The following is a 19,082-nucleotide window of genomic DNA, read 5'->3' as shown; positions in this document are numbered from 1 at the left end:
ACACAAGTACGCAATAAATAAAGTGGATCAATACAAAGAATATAAGAAAAAAGTAAAAAAAATTCGCATACCCTGAGTAATAAAAATAAATTAGCCTATATTAAAATATATATCTGTAGAATATCTATAGACCTTTCAGCTTTGAACCTTCGCATAGACTATATGTTTAATGAAATATATCTGCGAAATATCTACAGAACTGAATATATAGATGTATATTCATAAAATGTAATTTGAAGTATAATGTCCCTGATGCTCGGAACTAGGTAAGGCTGCATGAAATGGATATTTTGTGAAAGATATGAAAGATATGAAAATTAAGCATTCCTCGGAAAAAAAAAAGCAAAAAACAAAAAACAGCATAATAGTGGACATAGAGAACGCAGTCACTATTTGTTTAAAGAGAGCGTACCAATCACTGTAGCAGACTAACCCCTAACCCTAAACTTGATATCGTTCATATTATTTCCTTTTGAGAAATTGATGTCATGTTCATATCTAGATAAGGATAAGATAACTATATATCGGTCAGCCCTAGCACTCGGTGCAACCTTATAAAAACATTTTATTTAATACATAGTTCGGCTTATATGTAGAATCAACATCGATGCATAATTAAATAAGGTAGTTTAAAGACGTGGATTCGCCTTGTAAAGCCTGGGAGATGGTTCTTTTTTTTTTTTTTTTTTTTTTTTTTTTTTTTAATCAGACTTCATTTCAGTGTGTGAGGTCGGAGAACCGGAGGAGAGCTGAAATATAACTCCTCGTGGAAGTGGGAGCGTGGAGGAGCCACAGGGTCTCCGGCCAAGCCCACACCGACGGGGCTGACAGCCCGGCAGTGGGCGGTGCTAGGGGTGTATCCAATTAAAAAGAAAAGCCTCGTCCCTCTACCGGCAAATTCCACACACGCGGTCGGCAAGCTCGTGACTCATTCAAGATATTTTTGGCTCTCGCAAAAAATTAATTCAACATCGGAGTAGTCCGTCGTACAGAGCTCAGTGGAAGTAACGAGTTAGTCGTCGTTTATCTGTCAAGCAGGATTTTCTCTCCTTTTTTAAAAAAAACATTTTATTCATTTAAATTCTTTATCCCGCGCGCGCGCTATAATACGTGCGCGGGCTAATTAGCTCCATCGCTAGCAAGCGCTATTCTTCATAGGATTGACAACTGCAACGTGTGGTAAGTTTGAATTTTAATGTTTTTTAAAATCCGTTTATAACCTTTAGAGCCAGCTGTAGTTTATTCGCTGCACACCTCAACTATTATTCGCTTCCTAAGCTAATGATGATGATGGTGTTGGGTAACACGATATCATTGATTGTGTGTCCTCAGCCCATACAAACGGCTTGAATGACTTACTAATTGTAACTGACGAATCCCAGTCGGATCACAGGTCAACAAAGACCTTTCACTACATTATATTGCTGTAGTGAAATGGGCTGTCGCTGAATCAATGGCTGGTTCGCTGTAATGGTTAATGCTAACATTAGCTCCGCTCCGTGTTGGCTCGTTATAGTAACGTACGAAGAGCTGCCATGGCGGCGAGTAACATTGGGGCGGCTTTAAGCTGGTAAGGTGGCTGCTGGCCGTCTGTCGGAGTGACAGCTCACACTTGGCGAGTGTCTCAGCTGGCGCTTGACACAAAATTAGTGTGAATACCCAAGAGGGAGGCTGCCCGGTGTGATTGTACTCAGTGTTCTCGGTATTGAGTCACATCCGGTGGCGTCCCCATTACAGGAAAACTACGTCAAGTCAAAACACTGTTTCTACTGTATTTAACGTTGGGCTTCGCACACGGTTAACCCTAACACGGCAATAACGATAATTAAAACCCTTACGTCAGTCTGGTGCTTAGCTGAAGCGGCCAGGCTGCGTGTTTGGCAGCCGCTCGAGGCTGCACGCACCGCGCTCGTGTTATGGGCTGGACGGACCGTCTGCTATGAATGGGTGACGACACGTGCACGTAGGGGGATAAAATGTGTTAATGGCGCTGCAGACGCTTAGTAGCTCGGCCTCTAATGTCTTATTTTAAGTGCCAGTGGTCTCCATGTGGCAGAGAGGCTGAATCACCGATTAGATGAAGGACGTAAAGCATGTAGGCCATGCAGGTTATATTAGATAATAGTGTACTATCGCCTTTTCCTTCCTGCGACATTTCCCAAAAATGGCCTCCCATAGTATGCAGGAGAGGCAGCTAGAGGTCCTCGTTCAGCCCAAGCGCGTAGAGCTATCAATGCACAATGCGGTGTACTGTGTTATTAACTCTCCTGTTATCTTTGGGTTCAGTTAGACTCCATATGATGTGTAAGCTTCCTAAATACACGATTGACATTGTTTTCTTGTTTCATGTTTAATTAATGTAACAAGTCGGTAGACATAAAATTAACACGATCATATTTTTTCAATGTCCTGTACACACTGGTGTTTCTTTGGGGCCAGTTTGACCCCAGGGTGTTTTGTTTTGTTTGTTTGTTTTGTATTGTTTTTTTTTGCTGTGCAAATAACTAATGTGTAAGGGGAATGAGTGAGGGAGGTTATGTTTTGTTGAAATGGCCATTTTATGTGGTCAACAAGAAACAAAGTACCTGACACACAAACCTGGGTAACAGTTTTTATAATAATCATTTTCTGGAGGGTTAAGTTACTTGGGTCAAATTGCCTGTTGATGGAAAATGTGAGTAAATTTGAAGGGTTAAAACGCAACACTGATCAAGGAAAGAATTTCAGTTTGTGTTTAAGCTGCTTCAACATGTTACCCCCCAGGTGATGGTGTGTGTGTTCATGAGCAGCCCTGAGAGGTGGAATGGTTAGAAATGTGCATTATGGTAATTTATTGTTCTCTTTTTGTCTTTCAGGATGTACCTATATTCACCCGCAGTCACAGTTCCACAATGGCTGTCTGCTCACTCTGCTTGATATACCTGAACCAAAGGATCAGCAACAGAACCAGTATAATTTTAGGATAGCAATAAGCCCACACTATACCTCTCCTTACCTTTAATTTATTTCTGGTCAATCCCAGACAGACTTCCTACCAAGTTTGCACGACTTAATTTCAGAATAGCTTTTAGACGGTTGGACCTATAGGAAGTCAGTTATTTATTACTTTTTGTACCTCTTATTTGATTTGCTGCTGTGTAGAATTACATATCTATTTTGAAAGGCATTTTTCCCTTTAAGATTGTGAAATTAGTCATTGTATATAGCCTACAATAACACATACAAAATGGTTTCAACAACGACGGCTGCAGTAATACTGGCCAGCGCGGTAGCAGCAACCCAAGCCCCAGTGGTCAACTACTTGTGGCTGCTGATTGTTGGCTTTATCATCGCCTTCATCCTAGCCTTTTCTGTCGGTGCCAATGATGTTGCCAACTCATTTGGCACAGCTGTAGGCTCTGGAGTGGTCACCTTGAGACAGGCCTGCATCCTGGCCACTATTTTTGAGACTGTGGGCTCTGTGCTCCTTGGGGCTGAAGTGAGTAAAACCATCCGCGAGGGCATTATTGACGTGGGCATGTACAACGGCACTGAGCACATATTGATGGCTGGATCCGTCAGTGCCATGGTCGGTGAGTGTGTGCAGATTACTTTACACCTTGTTCTTCAGGTCATTGAACCCTGTTAACATCAGGCTTGGCAGCGGGTAGATCCTGATAATGTTTGAAGAAACGTTGACCCAAATTTCCTGATTGTCCCAAGCAAGCGCTTTAAGGTAGCACGTCGCAGCTGTAGCTATCAAGCAAAGACTTGGGGCATTAACCTTTTAATACAAATCTTTGTATGATCTGTTGAACTATGATCATGTCTGAGTATCAACGAAAACTAATAGATTTTTTGTGTGTAGAAACTGTTTCTTATAAAAATACAATTGATTTACAGTGTTATCCTGAAAGAAAGAAGCTGATGTACATGTTATTACTTTAATCTCATGTCTCATCTTGTCTTAGAGAGACAAGAGTAGAATCCGCATACTGAACATGAGCTCCCACTGAAATATTTAATCAAACAACCGACATGTCGGCCAGGCAGACCTTCATCAGGTGGTTGTTGGAAAATGAGCTCCCATTGAAATATTTAATCAGTTTGCAGAATGTACTGCTCTTCACCAGACTGTTAACCTTTTAGGATGTGCATGCTTTACTCTTCTTTATCTTACTTTAACTAAGAATCACAGCTCTGACAATAGACATCTGATTTATAATTGTTTTGCTATCTTCCTGATTCCACAGGCTGTCTTAAAGGGTTTTGTAAGGGCAACCTGACGTTAACATGTTGAGTTTAATCGGATCAATTTATTCATTCTCATTAGGTTCTGCTGTGTGGCAGCTGGCTGCCTCCTTTCTTAAACTACCCATCTCTGGAACACACTGCATTGTTGGTGCTACTATTGGCTTCTCCCTGGTTGCCAGAGGCCAACAAGGGGTTAGGTGGTTCGTACTCCTCCGTATTGGTGAGTCAGAAACTCAGCTGACCTAGAAACATCTTCAGTGTTTGGTGGAATTGCATCACTGACAATATTAATGGAATGGCAGTGTGTTACCAACAATGTATTATTGTAATGCATTTGACCAAGGAAAAGAAAAAGTTAAGTTAGTCGGGCTGTAACTTACTCAATCTCCTCACTGTAATTAGATTCAGCCATTCAATACAATGAGCAAGCTATTCGCTTTTTTTTTAATTCATTTTTAATTTGTAGAGTTTTGACAATCTGAAATTGTATTGGCACAATTTTCAGTGTTGTTAGACCATGCTAGGTCTAAGTTGTGTTTCAAGTTGAGATTCTAGTGCTAAGAATTTTTAGTCATATTATGGTTGCTGGTTGACTTGTACTCCAAAACAGATAATTAAATGTATATACAGCACCAGTCAAAAGTTTGGACACACCTTTTGATTTAATGGTTTTTCTTCATTTTTATTATTAAAACATATTCTGGTTTGCTAAACACTTTTTTCTTTTCAACATAATCCCATATGTGTTCGTTCAGAGTTTTGATGTCTTCAGTATTCATGTAAAGTGCAATGCAGAAAATAATAAATCAAGAAAAACCATTGAATTAGATTGTCCAAACTTTTTACTGGTACTGTATTTTCCCCTCATAGTTTCAGATTCTTAATAAAAGTAACCATTGACATGATAAGATTACTTTTCCCACAACTGGGAGAACAGGAAACAAACTTCACAAGCTTATGATTGGTTCGTTTTTTAGAATAACAGCCTGAATTACAATTTACTTTTTAAACTTGGTCATCAAAGATTGAGAAGACAGATTATAACATTGGACTAAAACTGTGTGTCGACTAAATGCATTACTGGAACAAAAAATTCTTTTTTGTGTCTGCAGTTGGTTCCTGGTTCCTGAGTCCACTTTTGTCTGGTATAATGTCAGGCGTTGTTTTCTACTTTGTGCGCATGTTCATTTTACGCAAGGTAAGCTTTCTGTTATCAAATGCTAGTTTCTTTCAAGTGTGTTTGTGTGTGAGTAAGAACTTCCGGAGGGGAGTTTTCAGGTGATCTGTTTTAGCACTGTAGCAGTCAATGCTCAAAGTCAAATAGAGGAAATGTTTGTACAAAGAACAAAGCTTCTGTTATCTGGAGTAGTTTGCTATTTGCATACAGGCAGTTTGAAATGATGGTCATTTGAAACATTTTCTGCCATCAGTGGTAACCTGACTTTAAAATGGAACAATTTTTCATGCAGTGCAACTGATATTTCTGACTTTGCCCTCCTGTTATGTTCCTATAGAAAGACCCTGTGCCTAATGGATTGAGGGCCCTGCCTGTCTTCTATGCCATCACTATGGGAATCAACTTGTTCTCCATCATGTTCACTGGAGCTCCGAGTGAGTATCATTGTTCCACTCCTTTTGCTCTGCATGCCTGCCCACAGCCACAGCTTAAAATAAACTGCTCCCTCAGACAGCCGGATGGCCACACTTACTCCAGACCGAACCAGACTGTGTTTACCATTTTCACAGAAGCCGTGTTTATTTTAACATGTTGTTTTTTGGGGCTCTCTTGCCTGTGGTTATATGTGGGTCATGGCTGGAATGAAATTTTAGAGCAGAGCACAACAGGGAGACGGAAATAAGATTTCACTTAATTCTTGACGTCAGTGTCTGTGCCCTTCAGACATGGAGGAGGAAAACAGAAGTAAAGAGGGTGTTTGAAACGACCATAATTGACTACTGCCAGTAGTTGTATTGCTGCTCTGCATTTGTTAAGTAATGCTCTGTTGTTGGCTTTTCCTTTTTAAGAAACCTTATTAAATGAGCAACTTTTGCTCCTTTGTTTTTGTTTCTCTCTACAGGGCCTAACAGTTCGAGACGTTAGCTGGCCTGGGCCATTAATTGACGGCTACAGGCCAGAATATGACCAGATAATGTGCACTCGTGTATGTGTGCATGCACATCGGCACACTCACAGAGAGGAGATCACACACAGTACCATCATAGCCCATAGCCTTGCTTAGTCACTGTTGTGTGAAGTCATTCACACTGTAACACACTTTACCTGAGGTCCTGTACTTGGGTGCCTCACTTAAACCAATGGAAGATTGTTTTCCAGACACCCTAACAAACCCGTTCTACCCTCTGTTAAGTTGACGGTAGACTTTAGTGTTACTTTAAAATTACAACAGCTTTTACAATTGCATGATCACTTTATCCACTCAAATACATGAGGAGAGTTTACCATCTCACACAAGCTGATTGTTGGACCCTAGCTGAGCCAGTTTAGAATGGGATAATCCCAATTTTTCCCCACACAATCAGTTCCCCAATGTCATAATAGCATTGGATATTGAAAGCATATTAGCATTAAAAACATTCTCAAAGGGGAGAATACATGCTTCTTGCCAGCCCTGTTTTGGTTATAAAGCACTACAACAGCAAGCCATTGCTTATGGATGCATGCTTATGCAGCTGGCTTATCTGCACTGGGTACAGTATGTTTGGTTTCCTGTGATAGAGCTCCATGTTGCCCGGATCTACCTCAGTGAACAGTGGTGTGACAGGACACCACGCATCCCACAGCACATTCCTATACTCAATATATACACTAGTGCCAGAGACCTCAAGTCAGCATGTGCAAAAAATGAATGCAGCTCAGGCCAAAGAGTTTAGAGGTCAAAAGTGGCTCGTTTACAGATGAGGATTGTGGGAGCTGGGTTCTCAACACCTTGTAAATCACTCTACTACAGTCCAGTCATTGTGAAATGAAAATCCACCAAAGAAAACCTCACAAACTGAATTCATAAACAACCTTCTACTTATGTTTTTTTTTTTTAAACCATTTATTCATCACTGTTTTAAGTTGACAGTGAATGTGAGAGAGGTTTAGCAGAACAGTGTCTATTTCACAAGGGCCATACATCTTATAAATTCACCTCGACCCAAGATTTTGTTTTTGTCTTTTAACAAAAGTGGCTTCTTATTCTGTATTACTCAGAATCAGAATCAAAAAAGCTTTTTATGTATTAGTATATTTGTATTTAAACTGCCAATTTTCAAGGAAGTTTCCTTGGCGGACACATAATTGGCCAGTCCTGCTTTAGTGAATTTCTCTTGAAGCACAGATTATTTACAAATTTGGTCATTTAGTGCGTCAACTGCATACACAATTTTATAAAGACAAGGTCTGCTTCATTTGTAGCTCTACATAGGTGCACCCTTGTTCAGAGTATAGTAACTTCATCTGTATAGCACGTTTTTGCTTTATATTACAAAGTATTGTCGTGAAAATGCATGTTGACTCCCTCACACCACTCTCCATCGATGAACCTCAATACTGTTTGGCTGGAAGGCTAATTTTCTGCTTGGGTTCACTTCTGAAAAACAAACACCCAGTGACGTTGGTTGCTTTGGGGTCACTAAACAATCAGCGACATAAAAACGTCTAATCGCACCACGGCAGAGGTGAATACCTTATTTTAAACTGAGCCACAATTCTGAAAGAAAATAAGCTTCCTCAAAGGCTGGTTTTGTCAGTTATGTTATTAAGGATAGATACTTATTGTTGGGGCTAAATGTGGAGCTTTACAATTTTCTCCACGATCGCTCTTAAGCAACTATTACTTAATCCTGTTACTCTTGGTAAGTTTCATGCGGCACCTTGGACAAAAGTGAGGACAATTAGCCTAAGGTTCCTTGCCAAGTGAGTCATAAAATGTCATTTTAACTATCACCATAATTAGGGTTTGTGAAGAGCTGCACTTAGAGTAGAGGAAAAAAACAACAAACCAACTTATTGTGTAATGTAGGCCATGGGATACAGAGGTTACAGGGAGGGGTTTGGAACGCAGCCGTGGTTAAATTCCACTTCCTGTGCAGTCCCATTCATCCCACTGCATGGCTGTGGTATAGACTCACCGCTTTTGTGTAGGAGTGTTTTTCGGATCGCAAGACCAGCATGTTGTTTTTTTCCCCCCTCCTTTTTTGGGGGGGAGATTTTTTTTAAGACATGGCCTATAAAGAGTCACAATGACATAATTTGTATCCACTCAAATCTCATCAGATCATTCAGACCCCACTCTTTTCCTTTTTCAGGGTTGCTTATTTTTATCCACACTCTGTCTGTCGTGACCCACACCTGTTTTTGGATGTCCCACTCCATCTGAAACATTCTTGTGAAAGGCAGAAGGCTCAGCTGTTCTGGAGTGGAGGGACTTTTCTCTGCCCCCTTCCGGTTTACTCTTTTTTTTTTTTTTTTCGTGTTTTTTTTTTTTGTGTGTGTTTCTCCCCTCCTGAAGGGAATGAGTTTGCACTTGCGTAACTAAATACACATCACTGAGGTGCTGTGCCATGCCCTGCAGTCTCCTGCTGCAGCATGTGAGAATGAGTCAGTAGAGAGAGTGCGTTGTGGACTCTGGCCTCAAATGAACACCGCGACCGAGACACTTATCTCTGAGCCTTTACCTTCATTTCCCCTTGTTTGTCTTTCAAATCTCAAACAGTCTCAACTTAGTGGCTTTTTTTTTATTATTATTGTTGTGCATGGCGAAGGTCACCTCACCAGAGACAGTTGGAATTCTCAACAGTTCTTTTTTTTTCACCTTCCAACCACAAGGCTGACTGGCGTCCTCTCTTTATGACAATGATGGCTGCTTCCCCAGGGAAATTTGCAATAGATGCTGTGTGCCAGTATGCACTGCACTGCGTTTACATCAACCCCTCATACACACACTTTACTGCAGTCTTGGCAAGAGGGTGTCCTTTATGCTACCTCAAACAGCTCCAGTGAACTCCCCCTCCCCTTACCCCCCAAAACCCCCTTTTTTCTTTTTTGTTCTGAAGTTTGGAGCCTTTTTAAGGAGCACATTGTCTGTAAGCAGTTGTTAGCTGGGCACTTGGGGGTCACTGCGACATATTTGCTCTTTCACCTTGAGGGTTACATAACTGTTCACATCTACAGGGTACACATGCTTGCCACATTTAACCAGGACATGGCACACATGGCAATACAATTTTGCTTTTGATGTTGACCACCAGTGCCAAAGGATGACACACATAGTCAGATGAAATTGAAGATGACACTGTTACAGTTTGTCAGTTTTTTTTCCAGTGATGTCATTTATGTTTCAAAAGAGAATGCAAGTTCATTCTCACTCTATATTATTTTAATAAATTCATAAATATTGTCTTGCCAGGCACTGTATTCCATAGTTTTGTAAGTAAACTGTTTAAATTGTAACTTGACTTTATGTAAGTCTATATACAAGATAATAGTCTATATTGTCCTGTTGAAAAGGTAGTGGCTGCTGCCTTGTTTTTTAAAACTGCCTTTGTCTTTCTCTATCCTCCTTTGTGTCTGTCTGTCCGTTCATCTGTCTGTGGCACCTGGTGCTCCTTCAGTGTTGGGATTTGACAAAATCCCTTGGTGGGGCATTCTGCTCATCTCTCTGGCTTCCGCTGCGTTGACCGCAATTGTGGTCTGGTTCATCGTCTGCCCACGCCTCAAGAAGAGGATTGAACGTAAGTCACATTTCAAAGTTTTGATTAAGGTTGACCATATGACTTAATTTTCTCAACTCACTGAAATGATCATTACATTAATGAAACCACTGAACAAGTGGGAGATTTGTGATTGCACATGTAGCCTCAAACCATACATGCAATGAGCTTAATCTAATGCAGAAAATGGAACTCAGAGGTATTTTGTCATAATTGTGTTTTTCTAATGACGTGTCATCTGTGTGAAAATATTGGCACTAGGTTTTTTTTGTACTATAATCCTGGATTAAATAAACACCCAAGACCCAGCATTTGAGTGTGATTGGGTGTTAAAGGGGAATACCACTTAATCTCAACCTTCATGAATATGTCCCAGTTCCCCAAACAGTTAGTACATTTAGTGGTCTCCTCTATAGCTAGACATAATTTTGTCTTGTCCTCTTTGATTTATAGATATAAGACCATTAATCGTATTATATCTGTAACACTGTTAATCTCTATCTATTTGTCTGTTAACAATGTTAGTGTCTGATAGTACTCATGCTTGAATCAACATAGTGGGTTTCCTGTTAATTTTCATTGGAACCTGCTCTGAATTTGAATCTTGAGTTCTTTTGGTTTTCTTTGTAGCTGTGATTTTAGATGTTTTTACTTGCACAAACACAGATCTGACCCCGCCTAGCCACAGGAATAATTCATGTGCACTGCCAGTGATGTTTGCTTTTTATTCACTGGTGGTGTCTCTTGTGTTAAATGAGAGATTGCATGTTTATCTGGTTACGCTTGATCTGTCTAGATCCAACCTGTCCAGTAGACAGAAGCAGCCTAATTGGGTCATAGTGATCCACTAATTGGTCTTTACCTCCTTGACTGAAATAGCCTTAGGTGGACTCAAGGTGTTGACAAGGAATTTGCACTACATGTGCAGGGTGAAGGCTGGGAGTGGCTGCAGCCTTGGCTCCTCTCAAATAACTTCAACTCCAGCTTTAACCAGTTCCAATTATGCAATGAGGCCAACTCGCAACTCATTATTGCATAGAACATACTGGCACTGAATGTCTGTTTTCATTTAAAAAAACACACACACACACACACACACACACACACACACACACAAACAAGTGTCATGTAAGGCACAGGTTCTGGGTATTATCTTCTTTCATAAGTTAAGCTGTTAGTGGTAGTGTAAACATGGTCTTTTTAAGGTCGTAATCCCATTTATCTGATCCTGTGAACAGAGGGACTACATTTGGAACACTAACATTACATTTAGTAGGACAAACTTTTTTTTCTTTTTTAAGTCTCTGGTTATGTAATTCTTGTAACTCCCTAGAGCTGGGGTTAAAAGGAAACGTGTGCTGTGCTCATATTCCTCTACTGTACATGTTTGGACATGACCCAAGCAGTCTCTCACTCCTCCCTCTCTTCCACTAGGAGATATCAAATCTTCCAGCCCTTCAGAGAGCCCCCTGATGGAGAAGAGGGAGTTGAGAGAGCCCCACTGTCCAATCCTGAAGCAGACTCCCAAGGATACTTCCACACCCACCCCCCCAGCTGCCAATCAGAACCCACCTGCACAGCCACAGCCCGCTACTGAGGAGCGCCGGGTGGCATTTGACATTGGAGATTCTGACGATGTCGACAACAAAGAACGCAAAGTGGCCTTTGACATCGGAGATTCTGATGACTCGGAGTATAGCAGTGCAAATGGTGGTACGTGTTATCTGAGGCAATGATGTGTCTGATTTTACTTAGGGGACTTGAACGTTATATTTGTGCATGATCTTAGGTGCTGCTAAATAGTTTTTTTTTGCCACTCTGTGGCACTAAGCTGTATGTCTTCTTGTAGCCCCCAAACAGGTTCAGTCCAACACTCAGGTCCAGATCAACAATCCGCAAGTCCAGCACAGCAGTAGCTCTGCAAACGCTCCCAGTCAAGTCCAGTTCAACAACCAGGTTCAGTTCAATAACAGGCCAGCTCACATGCCAAGTAACGGTTACAGCCAGTACCACACGGTCCACAAGGATTCTGGCCTCTACAAGGACCTGCTGCACAAGCTGCACCTGGCCAAGGTTGGTGACTGCATGGGTGAGGGGGGTGACCGACCTATCCGTCGAAACAACAGCTACACTTCCTACACCATGGCCATCATCGGTATGCATGGAGACTTCAAGCATAAAGAAGCAGAGCTCCGTGGAAACGAAGATGGTGACAAGGGCCCAGGGTCAGGCTGTCAGGACAGGAAGCGTGTGCGTATGGACAGCTACACCAGCTACTGCAACGCTGTGGCAGAGCATATGACTCCTGAGGGTCTGGGGGAGGCCGACGTGACCCTTGAAATGGGGAAGGAGGATGCGGGTAGCAGCCGAAGCTCTCTGGATGACGATGGCCCTGAAGCAGACAAGCCTGAAGTATCAACTCTCTTCCAGTTCCTCCAAATCCTCACCGCCTGCTTCGGATCCTTTGCCCACGGAGGCAACGACGTAAGGTATGTAGATGTGTAACTGTTACCATTAATTATCAGACTGAACGTCGCACATTGAGGTGGGTTGAAGAATTCAAATTTTAGTTTAATCTGGTTTATCTGACAATAGAAGCAAAAACAAAGGATATTAACCTAGACATCTCTTCTTAATTATGGGGCAATTTTCTCGTGCATTATCCCAAGGTTACCTTATCAGTGCCTGGTCGATATGATGTCAGTTATTTATGTAACTAAACGGTGAATATGTCAGGAGCCCTCTTAGTGACGTAAACTGCCATTCAAGTCTTCACTATTAAAATGACGCCATTCTTTTATCTGCAGTAATGCCATTGGACCCTTGGTAGCTCTGTGGCTTGTGTACACAACTGGCAGCGTGTCTTCCAATGAACAAACACCTGTTTGGCTGCTGCTGTACGGTGGAGTGGGAATCTGCGCAGGGCTCTGGGTGTGGGGTCGAAGAGTGATCCAGACTATGGGCAGAGACCTTACGCCCATTACCCCTTCCAGGTATAGACTCTACAGACCATACAGAGCTTTTCCCCTCAGTCATAAAACCACAGTCAGAACACCACATCTCTTTCAGACATTACCAGTCTTTCAAATTAGCACTCATGCTGAGACAGATCCACTTGAGACATTAGTCTTATTTTTTTTTTTTTTTTCTTCTATCCTGCAGTGGTTTCAGCATTGAACTGGCCTCAGCCGTCACTGTCGTGGTTGCCTCCAACATTGGCCTGCCTGTTTCCACCACCCACTGCAAGGTAAGCTGTTCAAACACTGTGGTCTAGAACCTAGACTCTGAGACATGGACTAGACTGTTAAATGTGTGGGAAGCTAAAGTAAACACAATCCAAATTTGGTGGCCAGTCTAAACGTGGGGCAGTTTTTCCCCTTCATAAAATTTTGCATTAAGATACCCAGTGCAGTTTAGTTCATATTTTAATAATTGATGAAGAAGGTTATTATAAAAGTAATGAGCTGTTGAAACAATGTATGTGTATTTGCGTGCGCATTTCCAGGTGGGCTCAGTGGTGGCAGTAGGTTGGCTGCGCTCTCGGAAGGCAGTGGACTGGCGTCTTTTCCGAAACATCTTCATGGCGTGGTTTGTGACTGTACCCATTTCCGGCCTGATCAGTGCTGCTATTATGGCAATCTTCACCTATGTCATCCTCTGACTCTGAGGCTGGACCCCACGCAGGGGAGGAGAGAGAGCACGCTCCAGTGCACAACAGGAGAGAAGACTAGCTGGGAGGCAAAAATATATCGCTTACCTCAAGCCAACAACTCAGAAGAAAAAGCAGCAAAAAAAAAAAAGATGTTTTGAAGGTCTTGTGATATGGGCCTTTGGTTCTTGGCTGCATCATTCTCAACCTTGAATCAGTGGTTGTGTTGGGCCAGATGACTTCCAATGGGAAGACTGCATTTCTTTGCTCTTACTTTTTGCTTTATCAATTCAGAAGAGCTAATCAAAAGAGCTAGACAGTTCTCATCATTCTGTAAAGAGCTTATCAAAAACATCACCTTTTTTTCTTATACTCATTGCTTCCATTTTTTTTTTTTTACAACTGTGTATAGACAACCATGTTCTTTTTTGTTAATCTTATTTTACAAGTTAGACAAATGAACAATTAAAATGCAGTATTAGCCTTTAACAGATGTATATCTGCAGTCATAACACATGCTGAAAGTAACCTAGAAGCAAAAGCAGTATTTTTAGGTGCAAAACAAGGTTATTGGTGTGTGGTTTTTAAAAATGTCATTGCCAATGTCACAATGTCTTTGTTAATAATGATTTAATCGTTTGGTTTTTGTCTCCCTGTGTCCCCTGAAGTGTAAAATTAGTTGTTTTTTTGTTTTTGTTTTGTTTTTTCCCCTTGCAACAGAATGGAATTGGAACAGTCCACATTGTTGAAACTGTAATGTAATAAGGCTCACATTTTAATAATTTTCTCTTTGGGGGTTCTGACATAAATAGGGCTGGGTGATATGGACAACATTTATTGTCAATATTTTTGACTCAATACCTCAATCTCAGTATTGTGATGTTGCAGGTATGACTATTGGTGCTTTCACAAAATATTTACAGTGAAATTTTTGACAAACAAATATTAGTAACTTGAATATGATGACCAAGCAGATAGAGACAAATAAAAGAACAGCTGATCAGAAAATCAAATCTTTTTTTTTACGATATTGCAGCCTTTGAAAATAGAAGCAACACTTATACCATATCAAGGTATAATGATAGCCAAAGTCAAACATGATATCTAATCTTGTATCAAAATATCTGTATCATATCAATATTGCCCAGCCCTGTTTACAGATAAGTGCATCAGCCTCCTAGCATTGCAGTGTGTCTACACTGTAACAAGTATCATTGGAATAATAACCTGAAAAGCACTAATTTTAGACACTGGTTGTGTACCTGCAGAATGGAAACCCTGCACCACTAATAACCAGTCAGCACATTGATTCAGTGATTTATAAAAGGGATTATTGTCAGAAGTTGAGCGCGCGGCTATATCCAGTTCTTGCATCAGAATCTCCTGCGGCTGTGCATTCTTGCCGACTGTAGACTTCTGCCTGAAACGACTTGGCTGCTTGAGTCTGAGACGCGTAACGATAGAATGTTAATCCGTTGCAAAAATGTGTCCTCAAACAAGACCTTAAATTTCCTGTTAAAACTTGATTACATCCAGCTAGATGGTTAAAATGCTTTAGTCCTGCTAAAAGCCTTTGCTAGTCCAATGTATTGCAATTCAATTTGTATCGGCTTCTTCCCAGATTTTTGTTTTGTTTTTGTGGAATGTACACCTGGACCTTGGGCTGCTCTCACTATCCTGTTTTTTTTTTCTCAGCCTTCGGACTTGCATAGTTGATTCATGAGGTTGTCAGCGAGGAAGAATAGGGCCCTAAACCTGGAGATTATAACTGGATGGCGTGGTGTGGAGCTGATCTGGATATTGTTTGAAAGAGGGGGACATACATAGCATGCCACTGCTGTGTGGTCATTTGGCTGCAGTACTAAATGCATAGACCTATAGATGCTGTAGTTGCCTTAATTGTCTTTTTTTCCCTTAGGTACCAAAGAAAAGACTTTTTTGTTTGTTTGTGGATTTCTTTTTTTAATGCACATCAACATAACACTGTCTCAACCTCACTTATGGAGGAAAAAAATAAGTAAAAAAAATAAAATGAAATAAAAACTGACAATGCAGTGTCTTTGTTGTGATTTTAACTGAAAAGGATATATTTGTTACTGTATATACAAAGTATTTGAATTTCAAACCATAAATTGCCAATTGTTTTTTTATAGAAACAGGCTGAGATGACTGAATATTCCAAGTAATGGTTCTAAAAAAAAATTCCCAACAGATGAGTTGTGTCTGAGTACTTTCCTGTTTAATAACTATGTATTTCTAGTAAAAGGAAGCCACACCGGTTTTACAGATAAGGTGGAACAGTTCCCTTTTATTGACAGTAAGCTCAGTGCATGGTGCGCCTCAGGCACTGGGTGAGGAGTCAAGGGATTCACATAGCGCTGCTCCTCCGTGGCACAGGGGTCCGAGCCGCCTCACTCCACCACATCTGTGACGCAGGAACAAGAGAATGGATTCCTTTACGCTAGCTTTACATTGCAGGCACATCAAAATTCAGTATTTTTCCAGGGCGCTTCCAGGGCAGCACATGAATCACATCTTTTGCAGCTTCTTTTGACATGATTCACCCATGAGCATGTTGTGACAAATGATGAGAGAACAAGTTGAGAGCAAGTGGGTTTTATGGCTGTATTGCAGATTATTACCCTTATGTCAGTTATCCTCAAGGGGTTATGATTTACTTCAACATGTTTAACTTCTTTTATACCAGTTCCAATAATGTGAATTATGAACACAGAGTGTGAAAACATGCTTGACAAATATCAACAATCTTGGACTTAGGAATGAGCAATGTTTTTTTTTTTTTTTTACCCCTTTCAGCATGTTTTAGGGCAGGAACAGTGCATCCTGGATCCTAAAATAACTCAAGATGAAGTGGAAGATACAGTATAAATCAAGCACAATAAGCACCTGGGGACAGACATCTTGGAGTGCCCTGGATTTTTGTCCTAGATTCCCTCAAATGCATGGAGGACCACATTCAAATAAACAATCATGGTGCCTTACTTTTGAGGCCATACGTATATTGTTCCAGTGCAATGCATTCTTGACTTGTAGTATACATTTATCTAGATAAATATGAGGAGTTCCTGCATTCTCTCGTGCCCGGATTCCCTTTGTGCTTGTTCTTGGGGTGTTTTTCCCTCATTTAGTTCCTCTGAACTCAACACATGGAGCCTGTTTGGCAAGCCTAACCGCAGTCTGGTTCATTACATAACCAACTGTTAAACATCCACTGGATCACTAAAAACAGTTGACACTACTCAACTCTGTAAACCATGGCAGACCATGTGTGGCTGCCATGAAAGAGGCCCTCACTTTCACTGAGTTGCTCTCACTGACTGTGTTCCCATACTACTGAGCTGTATGATCTACCTGCATGGTAAATTGCTCAATTACAAGTTATTTGATTACCTTGTTCCTTGGCTACATCCACACTGACTTCCTCTGTGGCAGGAAAGTAAGGAAATAGCAGATTATAGATTATATCATAATAATAACCCTAGTTATTTGAGATTATGTGCCATTATCTTACCCAAATTGCTCATGTTCTCTCTCTGAGCTCCATTGTGCTCTACAAAGACACCAGAATGTAAATTAGGTTGATGCAGCAGGCACACTGTAGGCCTACTGTCTGGGAGGAGTGCAGCACTAGGATATAGAGCACTACGGATTTGACATAAAAATGTGCCAACCTGTTATATAGGCTGCTCTGTATCTATATCTTTAAGTATTTGACACCAAAAGTTTCTTTAAAAGAATAATAGCAACACTGCACAAGCATAAAGAAACATTCAAACCTCACTAATATGTTGATAAATCAATTTTCATTTGGTAATAATAAATAATAATAATAATAAAAAAAAAAACAGATTTGGTGCAGATTTACAAGATGTAAGGTCCCACTTACGCCTCTTGTGTCTCATGCCTGTCAAAAATGAGAATGGCAGAGGTCAGACAGAGTTGCAGAAGCTGAAATATAATGGAGAAACTGTGTTTACACAGGAGGCATAATGGACTCACCTCCTGTGTCCTCAGTGGACTCTGACTCTGATTCTGTGGAAAAACAGACGACAATAAATCACAAGATTGTTTAGCCGATATTTTAATTGCTAGTTTTCCTTTGAGAAGCATTTTGCACGGTTGCACCCAGGATTTCTATGGTTGCACCTGCAGTGTGGTCCCATGCAGGCCTTTACTAAACAGAGCTTTATTGCCATCTATAGGCATGTCTTTGTAACATACAGCAACCTTTCCCTTACCCTCGTGGGCAGCGCTGTCAGAGTTCCTATCTCCCTCTGCTGGAGGAGGACATTGACAAAGTTACACAACCTTGAGCCCCACAGTGACATGTGGTTGCACATGTGGTCCGTTTAAATCTAATTCAGTCTTTTTTGTTTGGTATAAAATCTTTACACACCTCTGTTGTCATCCTCGGCTTCGACTTGCTCCTCCACTGTGCAAAACATTTTAATGGGTGATGTTGCCTCAAAACTCGAAAAATCAAATATACAATCAATTATTACAATGCAGTTACCGCCACACTGACAGTATCTTACCAGTTTCCTCTCGAACAGCCTCTGTGAATGAAAGATTTGAAAGATTTGATGTAATACGTGCACCCATCAATCTTTAAAATTCAGATTCAAACGCGTAATTTTATATAAAATAATATGTAATTCCCTCACCCAGATAGCAGGAGTCCTCGCTCTTTTTCTCTGTAAATTGATGGAAAAATTAGTGATTAAACTGAAAATGATTTGATGAGGTTTACACATTCAGGCTAAGGGACATGTTTGCTCTTGATGCCACTAGACTTTGGGGCCTGTTGCCTTGGACTTTAGCCACTGCCCTGGAAACTTACCGTTCATCTGAGCGGCCTCAAACTCCATTTGGTCTGAGGAGACAAAAAGGCGCAATTATGCAAAGCAAGGGCCACAGAAAACAATGCACGGGCTGTGGAATACTGGAGGTGAAGAAAGCCGCGGTTGTGGGGGAAATTAAATTCTAACTGGCTCCACCACTAAAGCAGGACAACAAAAACAAACTGTGGTGCCTCTGAGTGAGAGGTGGCTTTGAGACACACCAGTGAATTCAGTTTTCTTTATTTTACCTAACATTCTGTGTCATTATACAGCAATGCTAAGAATGCTGTCACTCTAAATACATAAATCTTAATTTCAACATGAAAGCCAGTTGGTTCTTGATTGGCAACCAGTTAGACCAATGCTCCCTACCTCTTTTCTGCAGTTCAGTCAATCCATCAGCTGGAACACAAACAAGTTATTGGTTTTGAATTGCATGAGTTTTCAGAGATGCAACCACTGTAATCTTTATCATAATTATTACTATTATTGATTATTGGCCTCCCTCACCTTCCTTAACAATTGTTTCCTCTTTCTCTGCAGATTCCAGAGATGCAGAGAGAGCTAGAGGACGCCACAAGTACATCAGTCAGGTTTTATATCGACAAATATCTAAAAAA

General features: G+C 40.9%; 1 protein-coding gene across 1 annotated transcript; it reads left to right on the top strand.

The window, feature by feature from the left end:
* The first annotated feature begins 888 nt into the window (after positions 1-888).
* On the top strand, positions 889-15,646 carry slc20a1b (solute carrier family 20 member 1b). The gene is made up of 11 exons (XM_030066036.1): positions 889-1,179; positions 2,856-3,572; positions 4,313-4,453; positions 5,346-5,431; positions 5,748-5,844; positions 9,853-9,972; positions 11,386-11,664; positions 11,801-12,440; positions 12,759-12,944; positions 13,114-13,198; positions 13,457-15,646. The coding sequence occupies exons 2-11, from the start codon at positions 3,227-3,229 to the stop codon at positions 13,610-13,612; spliced, it is 2,136 nt and encodes a 711-aa protein (XP_029921896.1). The 5' UTR covers positions 889-1,179; positions 2,856-3,226; the 3' UTR covers positions 13,613-15,646.
* The last annotated feature ends 3,436 nt before the right edge of the window (positions 15,647-19,082 follow it).

This window comes from Myripristis murdjan, chromosome 12 (assembly GCF_902150065.1).
Source record: "Myripristis murdjan chromosome 12, fMyrMur1.1, whole genome shotgun sequence".
Taxonomy (NCBI): Eukaryota; Metazoa; Chordata; class Actinopteri; order Holocentriformes; family Holocentridae; genus Myripristis; species Myripristis murdjan.
This window is presented reverse-complemented; position numbering and strand designations above follow the sequence as displayed.

Coding starts and splice junctions, on each gene's coding strand:
- slc20a1b (XM_030066036.1), top strand. CDS start 3,227: ATGGTTTCAACAACGACGGCTGCAGTAATACTGGCCAGCGCGGTAGCA. Junction 3,573..4,312: donor ATCCGTCAGTGCCATGGTCG/GTGAGTGTGTGC, acceptor CATTCTCATTAG/GTTCTGCTGTGTGGCAGCTG. Junction 4,454..5,345: donor GTTCGTACTCCTCCGTATTG/GTGAGTCAGAAA, acceptor TTGTGTCTGCAG/TTGGTTCCTGGTTCCTGAGT.